Source organism: Sturnus vulgaris, chromosome 3, assembly GCF_052056855.1.
Source record: "Sturnus vulgaris isolate bStuVul1 chromosome 3, bStuVul1.hap1, whole genome shotgun sequence".
NCBI classification, from domain to species: domain Eukaryota; kingdom Metazoa; phylum Chordata; class Aves; order Passeriformes; family Sturnidae; genus Sturnus; species Sturnus vulgaris.
The window spans coordinates 58,741,918-58,758,870 of record NC_142245.1 but is presented as its reverse complement, the minus strand read 5'-3'; the positions used below and the strand labels follow the sequence as shown (position 1 = coordinate 58,758,870).

Here is a 16,953-nt window from a genome sequence, read left to right as displayed (position 1 = left end):
AAAGACAAGAGAAAGAGAGCTTTGACCTCAGGACACTTCACTTACATTGGTCACATTCCTGTAACACTCAATATGGAACCAACAGTGTTATTTTTACTAAACCAGAACTGCAAACAGTGCAAACTGCCAATGTTAAATAGTTCACAAATAAATATAATCAGAACGATACATTTTCATTTTGCTATTTTTTTTCTTAGAACCAACAATTATTGTATAACTGGGTTTTTTTCTCCTAAAATAATTTTCTTTTAAATACACTGTGTGATTTTAATGCCAAAATAAGCTCTAAAACACAGGAAATGGGTTTATTCTTGTCAGGCTTTCATACATTAGAATCTGACATTTCCTCATGGTAGACTTCTGCACCACTCTTCAGGAGATGATCCCTCTGCAAGTCACTTGACTTCTCTGAGGGCAGTCAGTCACAAAGTAGATTCTTTGCTGAATTCTGCAGATCTAACCACAACTGGCCAACATCAACCAACGTCTATAATGTATGCACTTACCTTTGACTGCCTACATCCAAGTAATCAAGAGGATCAGATATGCAGAAATTTGAAATCTTTCATGGGCAGATTTCAGCTCATCCATGCTTATTAGCTAGTAAGTCTTTGGCCTACCTACAGTCCAGCAAAGCCAAATTGCATTTCCTATTTTTGTACTCAATTTCAGTGTCTGTGCTTGTTTAGCATTAGCTGTGTCATGGTGACGATAAGAGTACTTCCCAATAGACCTCTCATTTTATTATTTTCTGTACATACTCCAGCTGCAGTTCTTCACCTTGCTCCATCACCCTTTGCTGAAGCTCTTGAGTAAACCCTGCCTGTAACAAACGAGGCCAAATCTTCCTATGACCACTTGCTGCAGGCTTTTGGAATCTGTAAGGACAGTCTTGATGTCTTATTTGTCTTACAAAATCCATCACTTGATTTTATCACATGTAACATGTGGTTAAGTCTGTTTTTTCCTTTGTGAGTTCATGAATAAAGTTTAGTTGATTTCACTGACAAATCACGCTTGTGTGGCCCAACTCCTCCTTGGAAGTTAAAGATTGCTGAATCTAGTGAAAAGCTGACAAATTCTGCTGGATCGAGAAAAAATCCTGCCAGAGATAAAATAATTTGCCAAAGCTTAAGTAGAATGTTTGGAGCTGGGTTTTGGCACTTGCAGCCCTTGTCTGTTTGTGAGTAAAGCACTTAGCAACAAATATCAAGCTTTGGCAGAAAAAGTATTTCACTAAATAATGTGGAGTAGTTTCTAGAGACAGATTAAAGAGAAAGAAAAGACAAAAATATAATTTAATATTATATGGAAATGGTCAAGTGAAAATTGCATTGTTTTGATAATTCAAGTAGTTTGTTTACCCCTCTTGAAATATACACTTCCCTTGTTAAACAATAACAGCCATAATTAAATAAGTATCACAAAGATCTTTTCTTTTCAAGCAGGTTCCTTTGTAGAACAGGCAGGCTGTTTTGTTCTGTTTATCTAATCCTGAAGCAGGTCACTAGGATTTAAAAAAAAGTAAAAAACAAAACGAACAAACCAAAGACTCTTCAAAGAAGCTTTCAGCATTCTAAGGCAGGGACTAATAGTGCTGAAGCTGTAAGGTAAGAAATATTAAGAGGCAGGTAAGAAGCAGAAATCCAGCACCATCTTGTCCTTTCAGTCTCCCACTGTGAGGCACTTGCAGACATATTGTCAAAATGCCAGGCAGTCTATGAGTTACTTAAAGGCCATTCTCATTGAACACACAGTCTGAATAAAAACTTAAGTTTTCATTATGCCTCTGTCAAGTTCAAAGGTTTCAGCAAGCCCATCTGGTAGAAGGCAAAAAAACCAAGCAGAATTTTTTTATGTGTTCAGAAAATCACATGAAAATTCCCCAGCCCTCAACTCTGCTAAATTTTAACAGATTTTGTTGCTCAGCTTCTGGAGCTTACTTTCAGTTTAATCCCAGATATATATAATGACCTTCTACTGTTCTTACAATGTGTATTCTCAGAAGAGGTCTTCCAGGTACCAAACAGCACAGGCCAAAAAAAAAAAAAGGAAACATTACAGGATGTAATCAACAATTAAGGTAAAGAAAAGGAACTGGGGGGTGTGGAAGGAATTCTAACTACCAAAAATCATTATTCTCTTTAGGCAATTTTGAAAATATGAGAGTATATTGTATATTATATATTATACTATATATAAAAATACAATAAAACTCTATAGCATTATATTTCTAACTCTTTTGTAAGTACAATTAAGAACCATGAACTTTCCATAGGGAAAAGCAAAACTCTTCATATTAATATTTAATGATGATATGATTTTTACGTACATATGATTGTGTGTGTACACATCTGTGCATATCTACACAGGAGATACATGCCCACTTCTATAACTGCACACTGTCAAACGTGGCTAATTGTTAATAAATACTAATGCTATAACTCATTGTAATTTCACCTGCACAAGGAACTGACATCTCTGACTCATTAGCTACCTAGGGCCGCTGGTAAGGGAATTTTGTTTTCTGCTCCTGAGATGTTCTCCCAAGATGCCATCCTTAGACTCACTGTGAGTTGCTGAAGCCACACCTTTCTATATCACTGCCCTTTTCAAAGTCATAGTTCAGCTTCCTAGGTCATGGTTTCATGACCTACTTGTAAATCTACCTTGACTTAACAGATACAGGTGTATGGGAGAAAGGTAAAGGGCCTTCATTACCCACTATAAAACTGGCTGCTGCAGTTGTGAGGTATCTGACTGCCAACATACTGGTAAAGTTATGGCTCTGCTGCTATTGCCCATTAGTAGACTGAGCTGAGGATTACCTACAAATGGGAAGGATAAGGGTTAGTACCATGGCGCTTCCTGGTCTGGTTTGGCAAAATTAGCACAATTCACTTGCAATACAACATCCAGGTGTTGAAAGCATAAAACATAATAGGGAACAGGCTCAACACCCAAAGACTCTAGAGCATTTATATGTGTTGACTTTGGATTTCAGTTTGGCACCACAACCTAAGCTGCAACAGGAAAAATGGCATGCACTGACACTGGTTCGTATCTTCAGATATTAAAGAAGACAGTGTACAATTCTGCCTTATCTGTGCAGAACCTGAGTCGCCTTTCACCAGCTTCATCTGTGCTGTGCTGCATTCCTGCTAGACAATCTATCTCCAAGAGCTGGCAAGAGAGCAAGAATCTCACTTTGCAAATGCTGTTTCCACCATGGCTCAAAAGAGAGACTTTTCAGAATTCATTGTGATAAGTGAACACAAAATAGACAAAATGTATAGCTTCCCTGGGTCCTACCTGGCCTGAAATGGAATGAGAAAAACTTATATGTAAGTGTTTTGACCACAAAGCTACTGTCTATACTTGTACCCCTGTGAGTGAACACACGTGATAAAAATGGATCTAATACAATGTAAGAAATTAGCTGAAAACAACACAATTCCACAAAAAACCTCAGTTTTTCTGAAAGCTGGATTTTTCCAGTGAAAATCCATTTAACACCCAAACCCTTCTTCATATGCTCTAATCTCAGCTCCTACCTTATCAAACAGACCAAAATCTTCAGAGTCAGATTCTCTACCATTCCTGATCTATGTAACTGTTCTATACAGACAGCACAGCCACGGAAATTCAAACAGCACAAAAGGAAATTACCTTCTGCATTGCACTCTGGAAGGCCATCGAACCCCAGGAGTAAGTTGCCTTCCTCATCATACTGTCCATAGGTGCCTGGAGGACAGGTTGGTGCGGGTTTCTCGGTGGGTGGGTCAGTGGTGGTGGGCTCAGGAGTGGTGGTGGTGGTGGTTGTAGCAACAGTTGTTGTGGTGGTTGTGGTGGTTGTGGTGGTAGTTGTTGTAGGTATTGTTGTAGTAGTAGTTGAGGGAGTGGTTGTTTTCTTAATCATTTCAAGACCAATCAGAGGCTTTCCCCCAAGGCTTATTATTGGTTTATCTTGTGCACTTGCGACGGGTTTACTAAATCTGCTATGTCCAAACAAAGGCAATCCATCAGGACTCACCATTGGAGCACCCTTTTCATCTAAGAGAAGAGAACGAAACCAAAAAATCTCACCATTAATCCACTTCAGTCTTATAGCATTAAGAATTAGTGTTTTATCGCAGTAGATGCCACAAAAGCACTGAATACAGCCTCCTGTAAGTAAACTGACAGAGAAGGAGGGTGCTACTTAGGAAAGAACCATGGCTAAGGAAGCTGGAAAATGGTTCAGAAGAACCTCAGAGAAACTACAGTGGTGTTCACATTTTTCAGCTCTTTGATAAACACTCCAGGGAGGCTTCATTTCAGAATCACAATGTGCAGACAATGACGGCATTTCTTCTAAGTCACTGTCATAACTGTTGATGAAACGTATGATGAATACATATTCTGCTCCTTAATGTCAAACATGTGCAAGGATAAACTGGGATGAGCAGGCAAGATGCTGTCACTGCAGATAAACTTGTGTGCCAAATTCTGGGTACTGTAAATATTCATGGGAGCCAGGTTAACAATAGGCACTGAATTTGTATTCAAGAGATCTGTACAGATGGACCGACATGCAAACAGCAGTGTCTTCAGAGAACACAAACAGTGTTTCTTACTATTTGTGGTCGGTTTCAGAAGAAGAAATTGAAATAAACACACCCATATGGCTGGTACAGTGCTAGCAGCGGGAAATAATTATTTCTATGTATACAAAGATATAAACAATCATCAATCCTTGTTCCAATCAATCCTTATTCTGGTTCAGTTCTGCGGTCCTTTCTAATGCTGAGACAAGTGAGATGGACTTGAGTGACTCTTGCTGCCTCATACTCTGGAGTCCCACAGGGTGACTCAAAGCCTTCCCAGGTCCTGCAATGTGCTGGTGGAGACTTGAGGTACAAGCAACTCCGAATGGCTTTCATGGGACTTGGGGATGCATGAAGCATTCAACAGATTTGTACTATGTGTACAAAAACTGTAGAGCTTTTTTCTGTAAGAAGGAAGTTGTAACTTACCAACAATTGTACGTCCATCCCCTCCTAATTTCACTCGGAGAGGGTTGCCTTGGGAGTCTTGGAGGTATTTTCCTTCAGCATTTAACACTAGCCCTCGGTCAAGATCTACAATCTAAGAGCAATAAATGGACTCAAATTTAGCTAACCCAAGATGAGGTGAAATGAAATTTCACTGCAACAGAAATCCTAGGGAAATTCAGACACGAAGTGTGATGTTCAGGAATAGCTACAACATACTTGAACTTTTAAACCTACGTGTATAGTAATCACTCAAATATCATTGCCAAAGAAAGCAGATTCCCAGGAACTGGCCTCAGAGCTGCACAGCCATATTCACATCACCTACTGTAGCTCTCTGCAAATGAGCAAATCCCTTGATTTTCTTGGGCTGTGCAACTCCTAAGGTGAATTCCTGTAATACTGATTTCAGTATGATGCTTAGTCATTTTGAAGATGGGATTTAGAATTATGTCTAACTAAAAAAAATTAAATAAATATTAAAAATTAAAACATTAGACTAGTTACTTTATATTAAAAGGGCAGTGAAAACAAAATAGCTAAGATTTTAATTGGGGTAGGAGATGGAAAAAAGCCTCTGTCTCATAAAGCAAATATGTCTGAGAGCTTGGACTGAATTCCAGAGCTAACTGCAGTTAAAATTCAATCCTTGTTGCTATTTCAACCCAAAATAGCTGAACTGTATGCTGTTTTAACCTGAGGTAACAGACAGTGAGCCATAGAACACAAAAATGCAAAAGGTGTTAAGTGCTGTGAGGAAACCAGGAAGGGGATAGAACAGCAATTCCACATTGGCAAGACAGACTTGTATTTGGTGCTGAGGGAATGACTGCAGCAGGAAGGACAGCAGGTGATGAGATCAGTCTCTGAAGCCCTCCAGGCCCCAGATTTGGCATAGATCTTCTTGCTTTACAAGGCGTTCATCCTGCTTGCAGCAATGCCTTCCCCTCGAGAGGCAGAGAAATTCCCTGTGGCATTCCAAGGACCTTTCTAGCCCAGTTCCTGGAGTCCATAGGAAGGACTTTGGGGATGCTTTTCAAAATGTCTCCCTTGAATGTAACACACCTGATGCACTTTTTAATGTTCCTCTAACGAAAATGGTAAAATTGAAGTGGCCATAAAATAAATGTCTTTATGTGTCATGCCATGTGCAAGCAGCTCTGCTGATGCCTCAGTAGGAGGATGATCACAGACTGCTCAGCACTTGGGAAAACATGCAGAAGCACCAGTTCCTTCCCTTGCTTTCCTTGGTTAAAAACTCATTGTAAAGGATTTCAAAAGACAAGGTATGGGCATATGTGCAGCTTATGGGGCTTTCCTACCAATGGCATCTGAGCTCTTCTGCATCTACCTCTGGAAACACGTCTGTAAGAATGGCAAAACCTACATGAGTGCATTTAAAACATGGTGACAGTTGTGGAGACACTTTTATTTCAGAAGTCTTGCTCAGGAGCTTCTACTGAAGTGCAAGTCTGGGAGAAGCATTGCTGAACATGTTCTTTCGCAGTAGCTATCCCAGGCAATCTCCACTCACACTGCACAGCAGACAAGAGCCTGCTGTGTCAGGAATCCCTGGTCACTGGGGAGCACAAATCTCACTGACTCTAATGAAAAAATGTTTCTCTAAATTTTATAGGAATAATGTTATCATTTAAACTTCAACCCCCCAACCTTTAAATTTAAAATGTTAAAATAACAAACCCAGAATTTGTCATTACATTTCAGTGGAACAGTGGAGATGAAACCACTAAGTATAGCTTCTCTTTACAGCTGAGGACACTGCTTGCCTGTCTTTTCTTAATGAAAATACAAGTACAATAAAAGGCCAAAACATCTTGAATTTAGAGAGAAAATCACCCTACCCACTTTGCTCCTTGAGGGCCATTAATTACTTTCTGTCCACTTGGTTTTCCATTATTACCAGGGATTACTTTTCCATTTCCATTTCCATTTTTCGTTGTAAGATTTGGTCTGCCATTATAACCTGAAACAGGGAAGAAAACACACTATGTTGAAGAGAGCTGTGCAGCCTACCATATTTTAAATTGCAAGTAAATGCATTTCTGGCTGATCTGAATATAAATGAGAATAGATAGAGGCGTCACCACACTCCGCAAACCAGGCACACATTTCTTCTTGGAGCAACTGTTGTGACACTCAGATTTTTGCACCTGACACAAGAATCTGAAATTGTTTTTTCTGAAGAGGTTTAACACTCATTGTTCATCTCTATCATGTTTGTTTGGCCTCTCTATTCCCTCTTTGTTTTAAGAAAGCAGGGCAACATTTCTTCATGGCACTACAGTCATGAAAATGTTTGTGATTTTTTTAAGAGATCTTTCAGAAGTGGGATGAAGGAAGAAACCATTATTAAACACAAACACTTGTTCAATCCTATCCTTATACAAAGCTGTAGTGACAAACTGAAAGAAGAGGGCATGGGAATTATCTCTACACCTATTTTTTTAACCTGGAAAAGGAAGAAATCTCCTTCCCTAGCTGAAAAACCACTGCTAAACAGAAGTACACTCAGGTCAGAAGTGGAGAAGCAGTAGCACTGAGTTGTAGGCCCCCCAGCTCTGAAAGGGCAGAAATTTTCACATCTTATCTCAGAGACTTGCCTCCAGAAAAACATAATGGGGAAAAAAATAGAGACTGGTAAAAAAAAATTAACTGAACAGTTGTTGGCTATAACTTCACAATTGCATTGCTAGTAGTAACCTTAAATAACCTCCATACAGAAATCTGTTAATTTTTTTCATGCCATACATCTCATCCTCCATGGTATTATTCAAGGTTTACTCCCATCTTAAAGCTTTTTAGGCTGATGAACCTCTACACAGCACTGAGTCTGACTAAGGCATATCAGATGCAACAGCCCAGCTGCACAGTCCTCATTGTGCAACAGTGAGGCCACTTTGAACAAAACATTACTACCTACAGATAACAGAGAAGGTATTTACTAAAACACTCAGGTTACTAAATATTTTGGTCACCACTATTTTGGATGCCCATGCATTGGAGGGAGAAGAAATATTTCTACCTAGCAAAGTCACTGAGGCTGTCAGGGATTTTCCATAGGTGACATAAGGAATCAATACCTTGATGTGTAGTGGACCCTCTATTCTACTACTCAGGTCCACAGCTATTCTGAGAGAAAGTAAGTCTCTAACTTTTTGGGTAAATCACAGCCATAAAGGTATTAAATAGCCTGGCTGTGATGGGCACAATCTTCAACAGGTATGGGCAACCCTGAGCTGTCACTTAGAAAAAAGAGGAAAGGGGCTTAAAAATTTATCAAAGAAAACATGGAATGCCAGGGCATCATGAGGAAACACCTTTACTGTCCACGCATGGGCAAGGTACTATGGAGCCTACAAAGGCCTTTTAGCAATCCACGGTGAAGAGCTGTGTACCTGAGAGGCCATCATATTCTGAGTACAAATGGGCTTTCAATGAGCATCCTGTGAAGTCATTGCTCAGTAAGGAACTTTTCCAATTCAGCATCTAACTGTCACCCTCTCTGTGGATCACAGGATCCTGTGCAGATCAGACTACAGGAAAAAGGGTCTGGGGCACCACATTACACCAAATAGGCAATGCCCTCAAGAACTGGGCTTCCCAGCAACCACCAAAATAGAAAGCAACACATTACACTAAATAACTGGACTGGTATCCTGCTGGAGGACTTTTCATCTGCCTGCTGATCTTAGGAAAACACAATTAGTGACATTAGTACAACAAAGGCAGGATACCTGGTCTATAAGGAGGTCTAACAAAGTGCCGCTGAGAAGGGCTCCCTAGCCTGGAGTTCAGTAGTCGCTGACGAGGAGACGAAGTGGAAGAAACTGCTGGAGAAATGGTGTGTGAGGTGGTAGATGCAGAAGAACGTGGCCAGACAAAGCTTGGTTTAGATGGGGTATGTTTGTTAGAGGTCTGAGTAATCTGTGATGCTATGGCAGAGCTTCTTGGTGATTCAGAAGACACTTTTAATATTGCAGGTTTTTCCATCTCTTCTTCTTCAGAACTTACTTTGTGAGGTAGAAGAGTGTCCATAGATTTTCTTTTATTGCTAGCAGTGTCTTCATATACATTTTTGTTACCTCTAGAAAGAGAAGGGGACCGTTTTGCTGCCAAAGATGTCGGTTTCTCTTCCATTTCTTTCTGATCATATTCACTGTAATAATCATCCTCTTCATTAGAAACTGACTTATGAGATTTAGATGAAGAAGGGGAAGGAACTTTTTGAGGAAGTTCAGTGTTAGACATTTTTGAGGGCAACAGGCCATATTTTTTCTCTGTTTGGGACTCTTTTCTTGTAGCAACTCCTGAGCGAGTAGGTAATGAAGGACGAGCTTGTCTCGAAGTGGGTGACAACCTTTGATTATACTGGTTGTCTTTTGCTGTATCACTGGCAGAACTGGAGTCTGGCTGAGTATGTTTTGGTTTGTAGGAAGGTACCTGAGAGCCTGGCTGCTGTTGCTTTGAATGAGATGAACTTGAGCTTCCCTGAGAGAAAGATGCAGATAATCCCCTAGAAGAGGACACCTCTTTAACAAACACAGAGCGCCTGCTTGCTGTGTCACTGCCTTCTGCTCCATCCTCATCGTCGTCTTCCTGCAACTCTTCGTTACTTTGGGATGAGACATGAGATGGGAGGCGCCGGCCCCTTGAATGCAGTATGGAAGGACTGGTTTGTGCCTTCTGTGAAGGCTCAGAGTGGGAGGTCTTCTCCACTGGAAGTCGAGAAGATAATGTCTTTCTAGGCAAAGACTCGCTTGGTTTTGATCGAGCAAGCGTTTCTTTCACCTCTCGATTGCCCTGCTCTTCAGGTTTGTGTTTGGAAAGAGAAGACTGCAAAAGAGAATGCTTTTCTGGAGCAGCTGTTTGACTTCGTTGTTCTTCTGAGTCAGGGTGGGGTGATTTTTCACCATGTGTCTCTCTGGGGCGAGAATCAGAATCAACCTGAGGATTTCTTCTCTTGGAATAGATTGCTGAAGATGACTTCCTGGAAGAGGGCAAAGAAGGAAATAAGGGGTTTACATCTTGTGAGACCTCCTTATAATCCTTATCAACATCCTTTCCCTTGGATTTGGCACTGGTGGAGGAGTGAGAGTGAGGTGAAGTGTAACCAGGAACAGCAGACCTCGATGAGACTGCTGCTGCAGCTGATTTTGAATCCTTCCATGCACGGGAACTGGTGCCTGAGGATAGCCTTGTTTGCTGTGACCTAGAACTGGGCTGTCCTCCTCTGTCCTCTTCTTCTTCACTGTCAAACTCATTATTGCTATCACGAGCATGGGAATCTGCTGATTTGGAAGCAGGTTGATGTGAATGACCTAGAGAGCCAGACCTACTGCGATGGCCTAAGACACCCTCGTGAGAGACGGCAGACTGTCGATTTGATGGCAAGGCCTGGCGACCAGGCTCCGAAGTTTTAGAAGATGCTTTCACCAGCATGGGGTCAGGCTTCTCTTCCACATTACTCCCAAGACCATTATTTTTGGTGAGCAGAGGATGGGAAGAGGTCTTAGAAGGCACGCTGTTGTTGCTTTGTCTCAATTGCTTTGTTTCATTATCTGTGTATCTGGGCAGGGACGAGGCAGGAGAGTGTTGTGCTGATGATGGTGACAGTGCTGGTGGCTCACGTTTCTCTGCGCTCGTTTGGCTTGACACCTCAGATGTGTGGGTTCGAACAGACATCCTCCCTGAGGCAAGGACAGGGTGGACTGGCCGACTAGGGGACAAGGGTTTAACATTCCTCCTCTGGTCCTGGGCTTTTGGTGGTGACGCTGTAGCCTCCTGGGAGGAATCGTGATCATCTGTCACCTCAGTGGATTGGAGGTCAGGTTCCAGATCTCCTGTCTTTCTAGAAGGTAACTGAGATTTACTTAGGGCCCCTCGAGTCAAGATTTTGTTCTTATATTCAGAAAGAAGACTCTTTTTATCACTAACACTAGTTGAATGGACAGACAACTGCTTAGAAGAAGATGACAGCTGGGCTTTGGAAGAAACAGAAGAACTTTGAGAAGGAGATGAGCCAGCATTCCCAGTCTTTTTAGCCTCTGAATTATCTTGAATATTTGTCTTTTGCTGAGCAACTGAATCCTCATGAGCAGCTAGGGGCAAAAAGAAAAGTGTTTATTCACAACAATAGAAGATTCACAAAAACTGACCAAAAGCAGAAACCACCAAGGTAGCAAGAACAAAACAACTTATGAAAATATGAGACAACAATTATTTCCGTATTAACCAGGCTGTGGAGTCCAGCCAAGCTAAGTTTTGGGTTGTAGGAAGGTACCTATTTGGAAATACTGTAGCTTGGGGAAAACTTAGACCAACTGAAATCAAATATCTCAAATCAGGGACTGCAACACCCTTTCAGGGGAGCCAAATCTTCCGCAGAATTTAGTCATGTTGATGGCATGGTGCTGCATTATCCCATGTAAGGCTGTGGCTCACCTTTTTAGCTAATCCAGCAAATACTCTGTTCCTACAACAGTAACTTTTTGGCAAGAGCCAAACACAAGGAGCGGTATCTGAGTAAGACACTAAGTGACTTTCAAGAGCAGGAGCTGTCAGGAACAGAGCAGCCAAAGACCCAGAGCATTGCATTCTTTGTCCTTTGGATAACAAGAGAACATAACATTGTCATAGATTATAGCATGAATTCATTTAAGAAGAAAAAATGTTCATAAATATGTCCTTTTACATGCCACAGAGAGACAAAGACTTATTTGGACAATATAATGATGAAAAGAGCAAGCAGAAACAATATTAAGGAAGTCAAACGCCCCAGGTCAGACAGAGTGCAGAGGAGTTGAGTCAGTAAGAATTAACACAGCTGGGACCAAGGCAAGAGTGGGTGAACTGCAGCACTGGTTCATGGCTTGGTGCTCACCTGCTGGGATGGCGACACTGAAGGCTTTTGACTGAGGACCCGGTCCCCTCCTGTTTGCTGCACGAATTTTGAAAATATAGCGCTCCCCGGCCTGCAGACCATCTATTATGGCTGATGTTGTAGCTCCAGAGTAGGTGATGGACTTTGCTCCAAATGGCTTGAGAGCCGGGGCGTATGAGAGAATGTATTCTGAAATGATTTGGCAGACGGTTGGAAGGAGGAAACTGAAAACAGTCCTGTTTCCAGCGGACAGACTGTATGGGTAGGATGAATTAGAACGTGCATTACTAAAATTAATACACTAGCAATGCACGCCGAGTCAACAGCTGGAGTATAAAGACATGAGAGAGAGATACACGCATATATGTAGGTTAAGTTGAATATTTGTTCTTATTCAGAAGAGATATTTCTACCAGAAAATATCAGCACTGCAGATTTGCCAAATGGTAGCAACACCATGCCTGTCCAACAAAATCAAAATATGATACACTGTGCTTAGCCAGAGCTAGGGCCAAACACCACAGCAGAGAGAGCAAAGCAAGGTTTGCCACTTTGAAACTCACCCTGCTCTCACCTTCGGGTTTTGAATTACTGTGATACCTGTGCTCTGTCTTAGCTTTCTGTATTGAGAGAAATTTCACCCCTATAGGAACAATTCTGGGCACGAAGAGGAATCTTCCCATTATACTCCCAAGGAGTGCAGGTGAGATCTCAGACATGTGCAAGCTCTGTTTTCTTTTCAAATCCTCTGTAAGAGGCACAGGTATCAGACAAAACCATGGTTTTGATAATAAATTTCATGGGCTGCCAGCTTTCTCTCTTTAGACCAAAACCTGCATTAATACCAACAATAAGGTGCCACAATAAGAAAACTCTAGAACATAATGGCATCTTTTTTTTTTTCTGAAAGTGAGCCCATATTCATTGTGTTAAGAAATAAGCCATGCACAGTTCATCAAAATCAAGGAAAAAAATCATCAATATTTTATATGCAAATACATTTAATGCTCCACTGAAAAACAAATCAAGGTATCAGAAGGCAGGAATCTTTTTTCTTTTCCTTTTTTTTTACACAGGAGTTGCTTTCACGGCAGAGACACTGGTGTAGCTTCTGATAACTCTCAAATAGCTACTGGAGGACAATTTTTTCCATTATTTTAATATGTGATATAAATACATAAAAGGACAAGGTTGAAAAACATAAGGATCAAAAGACAAAAAATTCTGATTATCACATGCTATCAAAATGACTGTGAAATGCTAATTTAGTGATTTTAGTTAACCAATAAGAATATCTTGTCATTTATTTAGTTTAAAAATGCCTCTCCGGTAAATGCCTCTTTTCATACTCAAACAATGATATATTAGATGTGTACAAGCATTCAGCCCTTGATTATTAGGTATCTTTCAAATTATTGCCTTGGATGAATTATCTAATAACAATGCAGACAAAACTGCACAAAGGGCTACAGATTGGACAAAATTAGGAGCAGACTTCAAATATCAGAAAATGTCCCTGCATGACCCTTCTTACAGAAATAATGATTCTTGGACACAACTGCAGCTCCATTGAAGCAATTGGCAAGACTTCTACTGACTTCAAAAAAGGAAGGAATTCCACCACTGTCCTGAATAACACATAAAGTAGGTCTTGCAGACATGGTGTACCTCCCTTCAGGCCAATGATTTTTCAAATCCTGAGATGCTGTAGTGCTGATAAGGTACCTCCAAAGACTTTTGTAATTTGAGAACTCAATCCTGTTAACCACTGAAGAACAGGAGGCTAAAAGTCAGCCTCATTTTCAGAGAGAAACAGGAAAAAAAATTCCCAGAAATGGCTTTTTCTTTTTCTTTAATTCTATGCAAAAACTTAGCCAACTGGCAAATTATCTCTATGACTATGTACAATAACACTATAGTACACAAGATTTATGCATGATATCTACTGAAATCAAATTTTTGTTTGCTTCTTAAGCTGAGGATTTCCTTTCATGGCAAACCAGAATTAAAATGCTACATAAACTCACTCACTTTCTTGGCAACTACCCAACATTTTCCTCTTCAACTAATTCTTACAAATCTTTCTGGAAACTTCCTTCTTGAGCCTCATTTTCACCTGCCTACTTATGGAAGAAGAGGTAAAATGTGCATGCATGGTACCCCAGGAATCTGTGACATCCCAGGCAGACAGTGACAGTGGCTTCTCAGTGGCACTGTGGAGACACTGGGCTGGAAACATGAAGATCTTCCTTGGGTTAAATCAAGTGAAAGAATCCTGGCACAGCCAAGGTTCCAGCTTACTGCAGGGCAGCAGTCTGCCTTTGAGAACACCAGCTCCTTGAGGGAGTTAGAAACCAACAATGAAGACTCACCTTTGACTTTTCCTTCGCTCTCTGGAAGAGCATCCCAGGATGCTGCTACAGAGGTTGGTTTCCCCTTTAATGGCCAAACATCCAAATTTTCAGGTGCACTGGAAGGAGCTGGGAAACAGCCATACGCAGAAGAAGAGCAAGTAAGAATCAACACAGCATACACCTTTTGCTCCATGGCAGAGATTCCTATACAGCTACTTCAAAGATAAATGTCTCATGGCTCAGGTCCCTGCTTGTCTCTGTCACATCTCTCTCTCAGACTACCACAGTGAAATTTTATTCCATATTTTTAGGAACAGGAGGTCTGCACAAGACTGCTGTTGTGGCTGAGCTGGAATGACACAGTAATTTGGTTGTTATGGACCACTTCCCTCTACCAAAGGGGCCTGACAGCTTCTCCATGGTGGAGGGAGACTTTAAATTTGCTGTCCACAGAGAGGAATGGAAGCCAGGTTGCTGTTCTCAAAGGAAGGGGTACATCTAGCTGCAAGGGTCCAAGGTGCTGACCCATCCCACAAAAATACCTAAGCCGCCTCCCCTTGCTCTCCTTGCAGCACAAGAGCAGCTCGATGTGCTCCCCTGGTGTGCTTCACTTCTGCAGAGATTCAGGCAGCAGCACTGAGGCATTTCCCATACTCTCAGCCCCCTGCTGCCCCAAGAAATCCCTTGGCTTATTCTGGCTTTCCCTCAAGTCAGCCCTATTCCACAGCTCCAACCATACAACTTATGTTACCACAAGGACCCTAGGAATGCCTACCTGCCTCTGGGGTCCGCTGGTAAACAGACACGCTCCACTTGCCTTCCTTTTCTCCCTCCAAGATTTGGATGGCAAACTCGTACATGGTGTCTGGCACTAGGTTCTCCACCAGTGCCCGCCGGTTGGACACCTGCTTGTAATCCCACCTTGCTGACTCCCCCTTTTCCCGATAGCGAACATTATACTGCCTGGCATCAGAAACACAGGAAAACAAAAGCTCGCATGTGGAAGCCTGGTATTAGCAGAACCAGAGTGGGACAGGGATGCTCTGCCCTCAAGTAGACTGCTGGGGCTTAGGGAGGAACCTACCAAAGTGCAAACAACAAAGTACCAACATCAAAATCCAGCGTATTTTTTCCTTCCTCTAATGGAATGTGATTGCTTTCACCCCAAAGGATGGACCACTCTTTGAAGACTCTTACTCAAAACACCCTCTTCCCTGTGGGAAACCTGAAGGATTTCCTGAACACAGCCAGGCATCCTGGTGGGTTCCACATGACCATCTGACTGCCCCATGGCCATGAGCATGGATGGACTGTTGGCAGGTCCTTGCTCCCAGAGCAGCACCAGTGGCTCTGTTCCCACCTGTCTGACTAGATAACTGCTTCCACAAAGAAATTGATAACATCTACAATTACTAGTTTTTCAGCTGTGACTCAGGGTATTTCAGCACCAGTTTGCACAGCTCTTCAGTGTTCCCAGGCTGAGCAACACAATCCAGTGCTTTCAGATCTTTGGCAGTTTCCAGCCCATTTCCTTGTTTGTTTTGGTCTCCAACTCCTGCAGCATGCTGCCACAAGCCAAGCTCTCACTCACAGGAGCCCCAGCCTGCTCAGCCTCAGCTGCATGGGGCTTCTGGAAGGTCAGAGGATGTAGAGTGCAATGATGGGTATACTTCCCACGGCAGTGATGCTTCCTCCTCCACCCACAGTATGGTCATCTCGAAGTCTGTTTTGACAACTCAACTCAACACCTCACCTCTGTGGGCTGTGCCTTGTCCCCCACTCCCTCTTTCCACATGCATCTTTGGGGATTTGCTGACTGTGGTGATATACCAACACTGGAACAGACAAATACCCGAGCTGGTGCTGGCAACATTTCAGAAGAGAAGTAAACTCCTGTAGTACAACACTCACACACATCTCTAAATGCTAATGAGCAGGGCGCTAGGAGGCAAGCTAAATTATTCTCACAATCAACAGCAATTAAATAAATGCAAAAGCTTTCAGTAGAGCATTGGCAGCAGTTCCCCTTCAGTACCTATTTAAAAACCCCAGGGCTAAGTACCTATTTGCTGCAACCTTCCTCCTTTCATACAGTGGGTCTGTCCAAGTAACAAGCACAGATTGAGAGGACATAACTCGAACAGTTATGTCTTGTGCCACCTCCACCTCTTCCTCCTCTGAAATGGCAAAACAGAACAGCATATCACTAACAACATTGGAGTTCTCATAAAATACTGCTAATGTCTCCACCTGACACTATAATATTCACACAGTACAGTTGACTTAGGAATACAGGTGGGAGTGGAAAACTAATTACATTGATTACTGATGGTATTTCATGGAAAGATAATTTCTTTTGTTAGCTGTGTGCCTGCAAGACCACAGTACTAATACATTCTACAGTCCTTCAATATTCTGTTCATCCCCAAACTGTTATTCACAGCAAATGTTTTATAAACATACTGATAATCGCCATCTCTGGCAAAAAATTAACATACTGAGATCTACCATCTCTGCTAGAGGTACCTAGAAAGCAGAAATTTTGTCTTAAAGGAAAATCTGACATTTTAAAATCGGATTTTATTTTGAAGGGCAATAAAACCTCCTTCAAAAAATTTTAACAAGGTAGAATTAGTGTATATTTTACATTTTTGAGTGCTTCAAG

General features: G+C 41.7%; 1 protein-coding gene across 1 annotated transcript in view; it reads right to left on the bottom strand.

Annotated features, from left to right (window-relative positions):
• The window catches only part of FNDC1 (fibronectin type III domain containing 1), a 60,819-nt gene that overhangs the window by 19,848 nt on the left and 24,018 nt on the right, over nucleotides 1–16,953 (bottom strand). The window contains exons 4-11 of the mRNA XM_014874274.2: nucleotides 16,351–16,465; nucleotides 15,064–15,251; nucleotides 14,307–14,414; nucleotides 11,935–12,123; nucleotides 8,789–11,152; nucleotides 6,896–7,017; nucleotides 5,016–5,127; nucleotides 3,670–4,053 (exon numbers count right to left, since the gene is read on the bottom strand). Of these exons, the coding sequence (XP_014729760.2) occupies nucleotides 3,670–4,053; nucleotides 5,016–5,127; nucleotides 6,896–7,017; nucleotides 8,789–11,152; nucleotides 11,935–12,123; nucleotides 14,307–14,414; nucleotides 15,064–15,251; nucleotides 16,351–16,465 (3,582 nt within the window). The remainder of the gene's footprint in view (nucleotides 1–3,669; nucleotides 4,054–5,015; nucleotides 5,128–6,895; nucleotides 7,018–8,788; nucleotides 11,153–11,934; nucleotides 12,124–14,306; nucleotides 14,415–15,063; nucleotides 15,252–16,350; nucleotides 16,466–16,953) is intronic.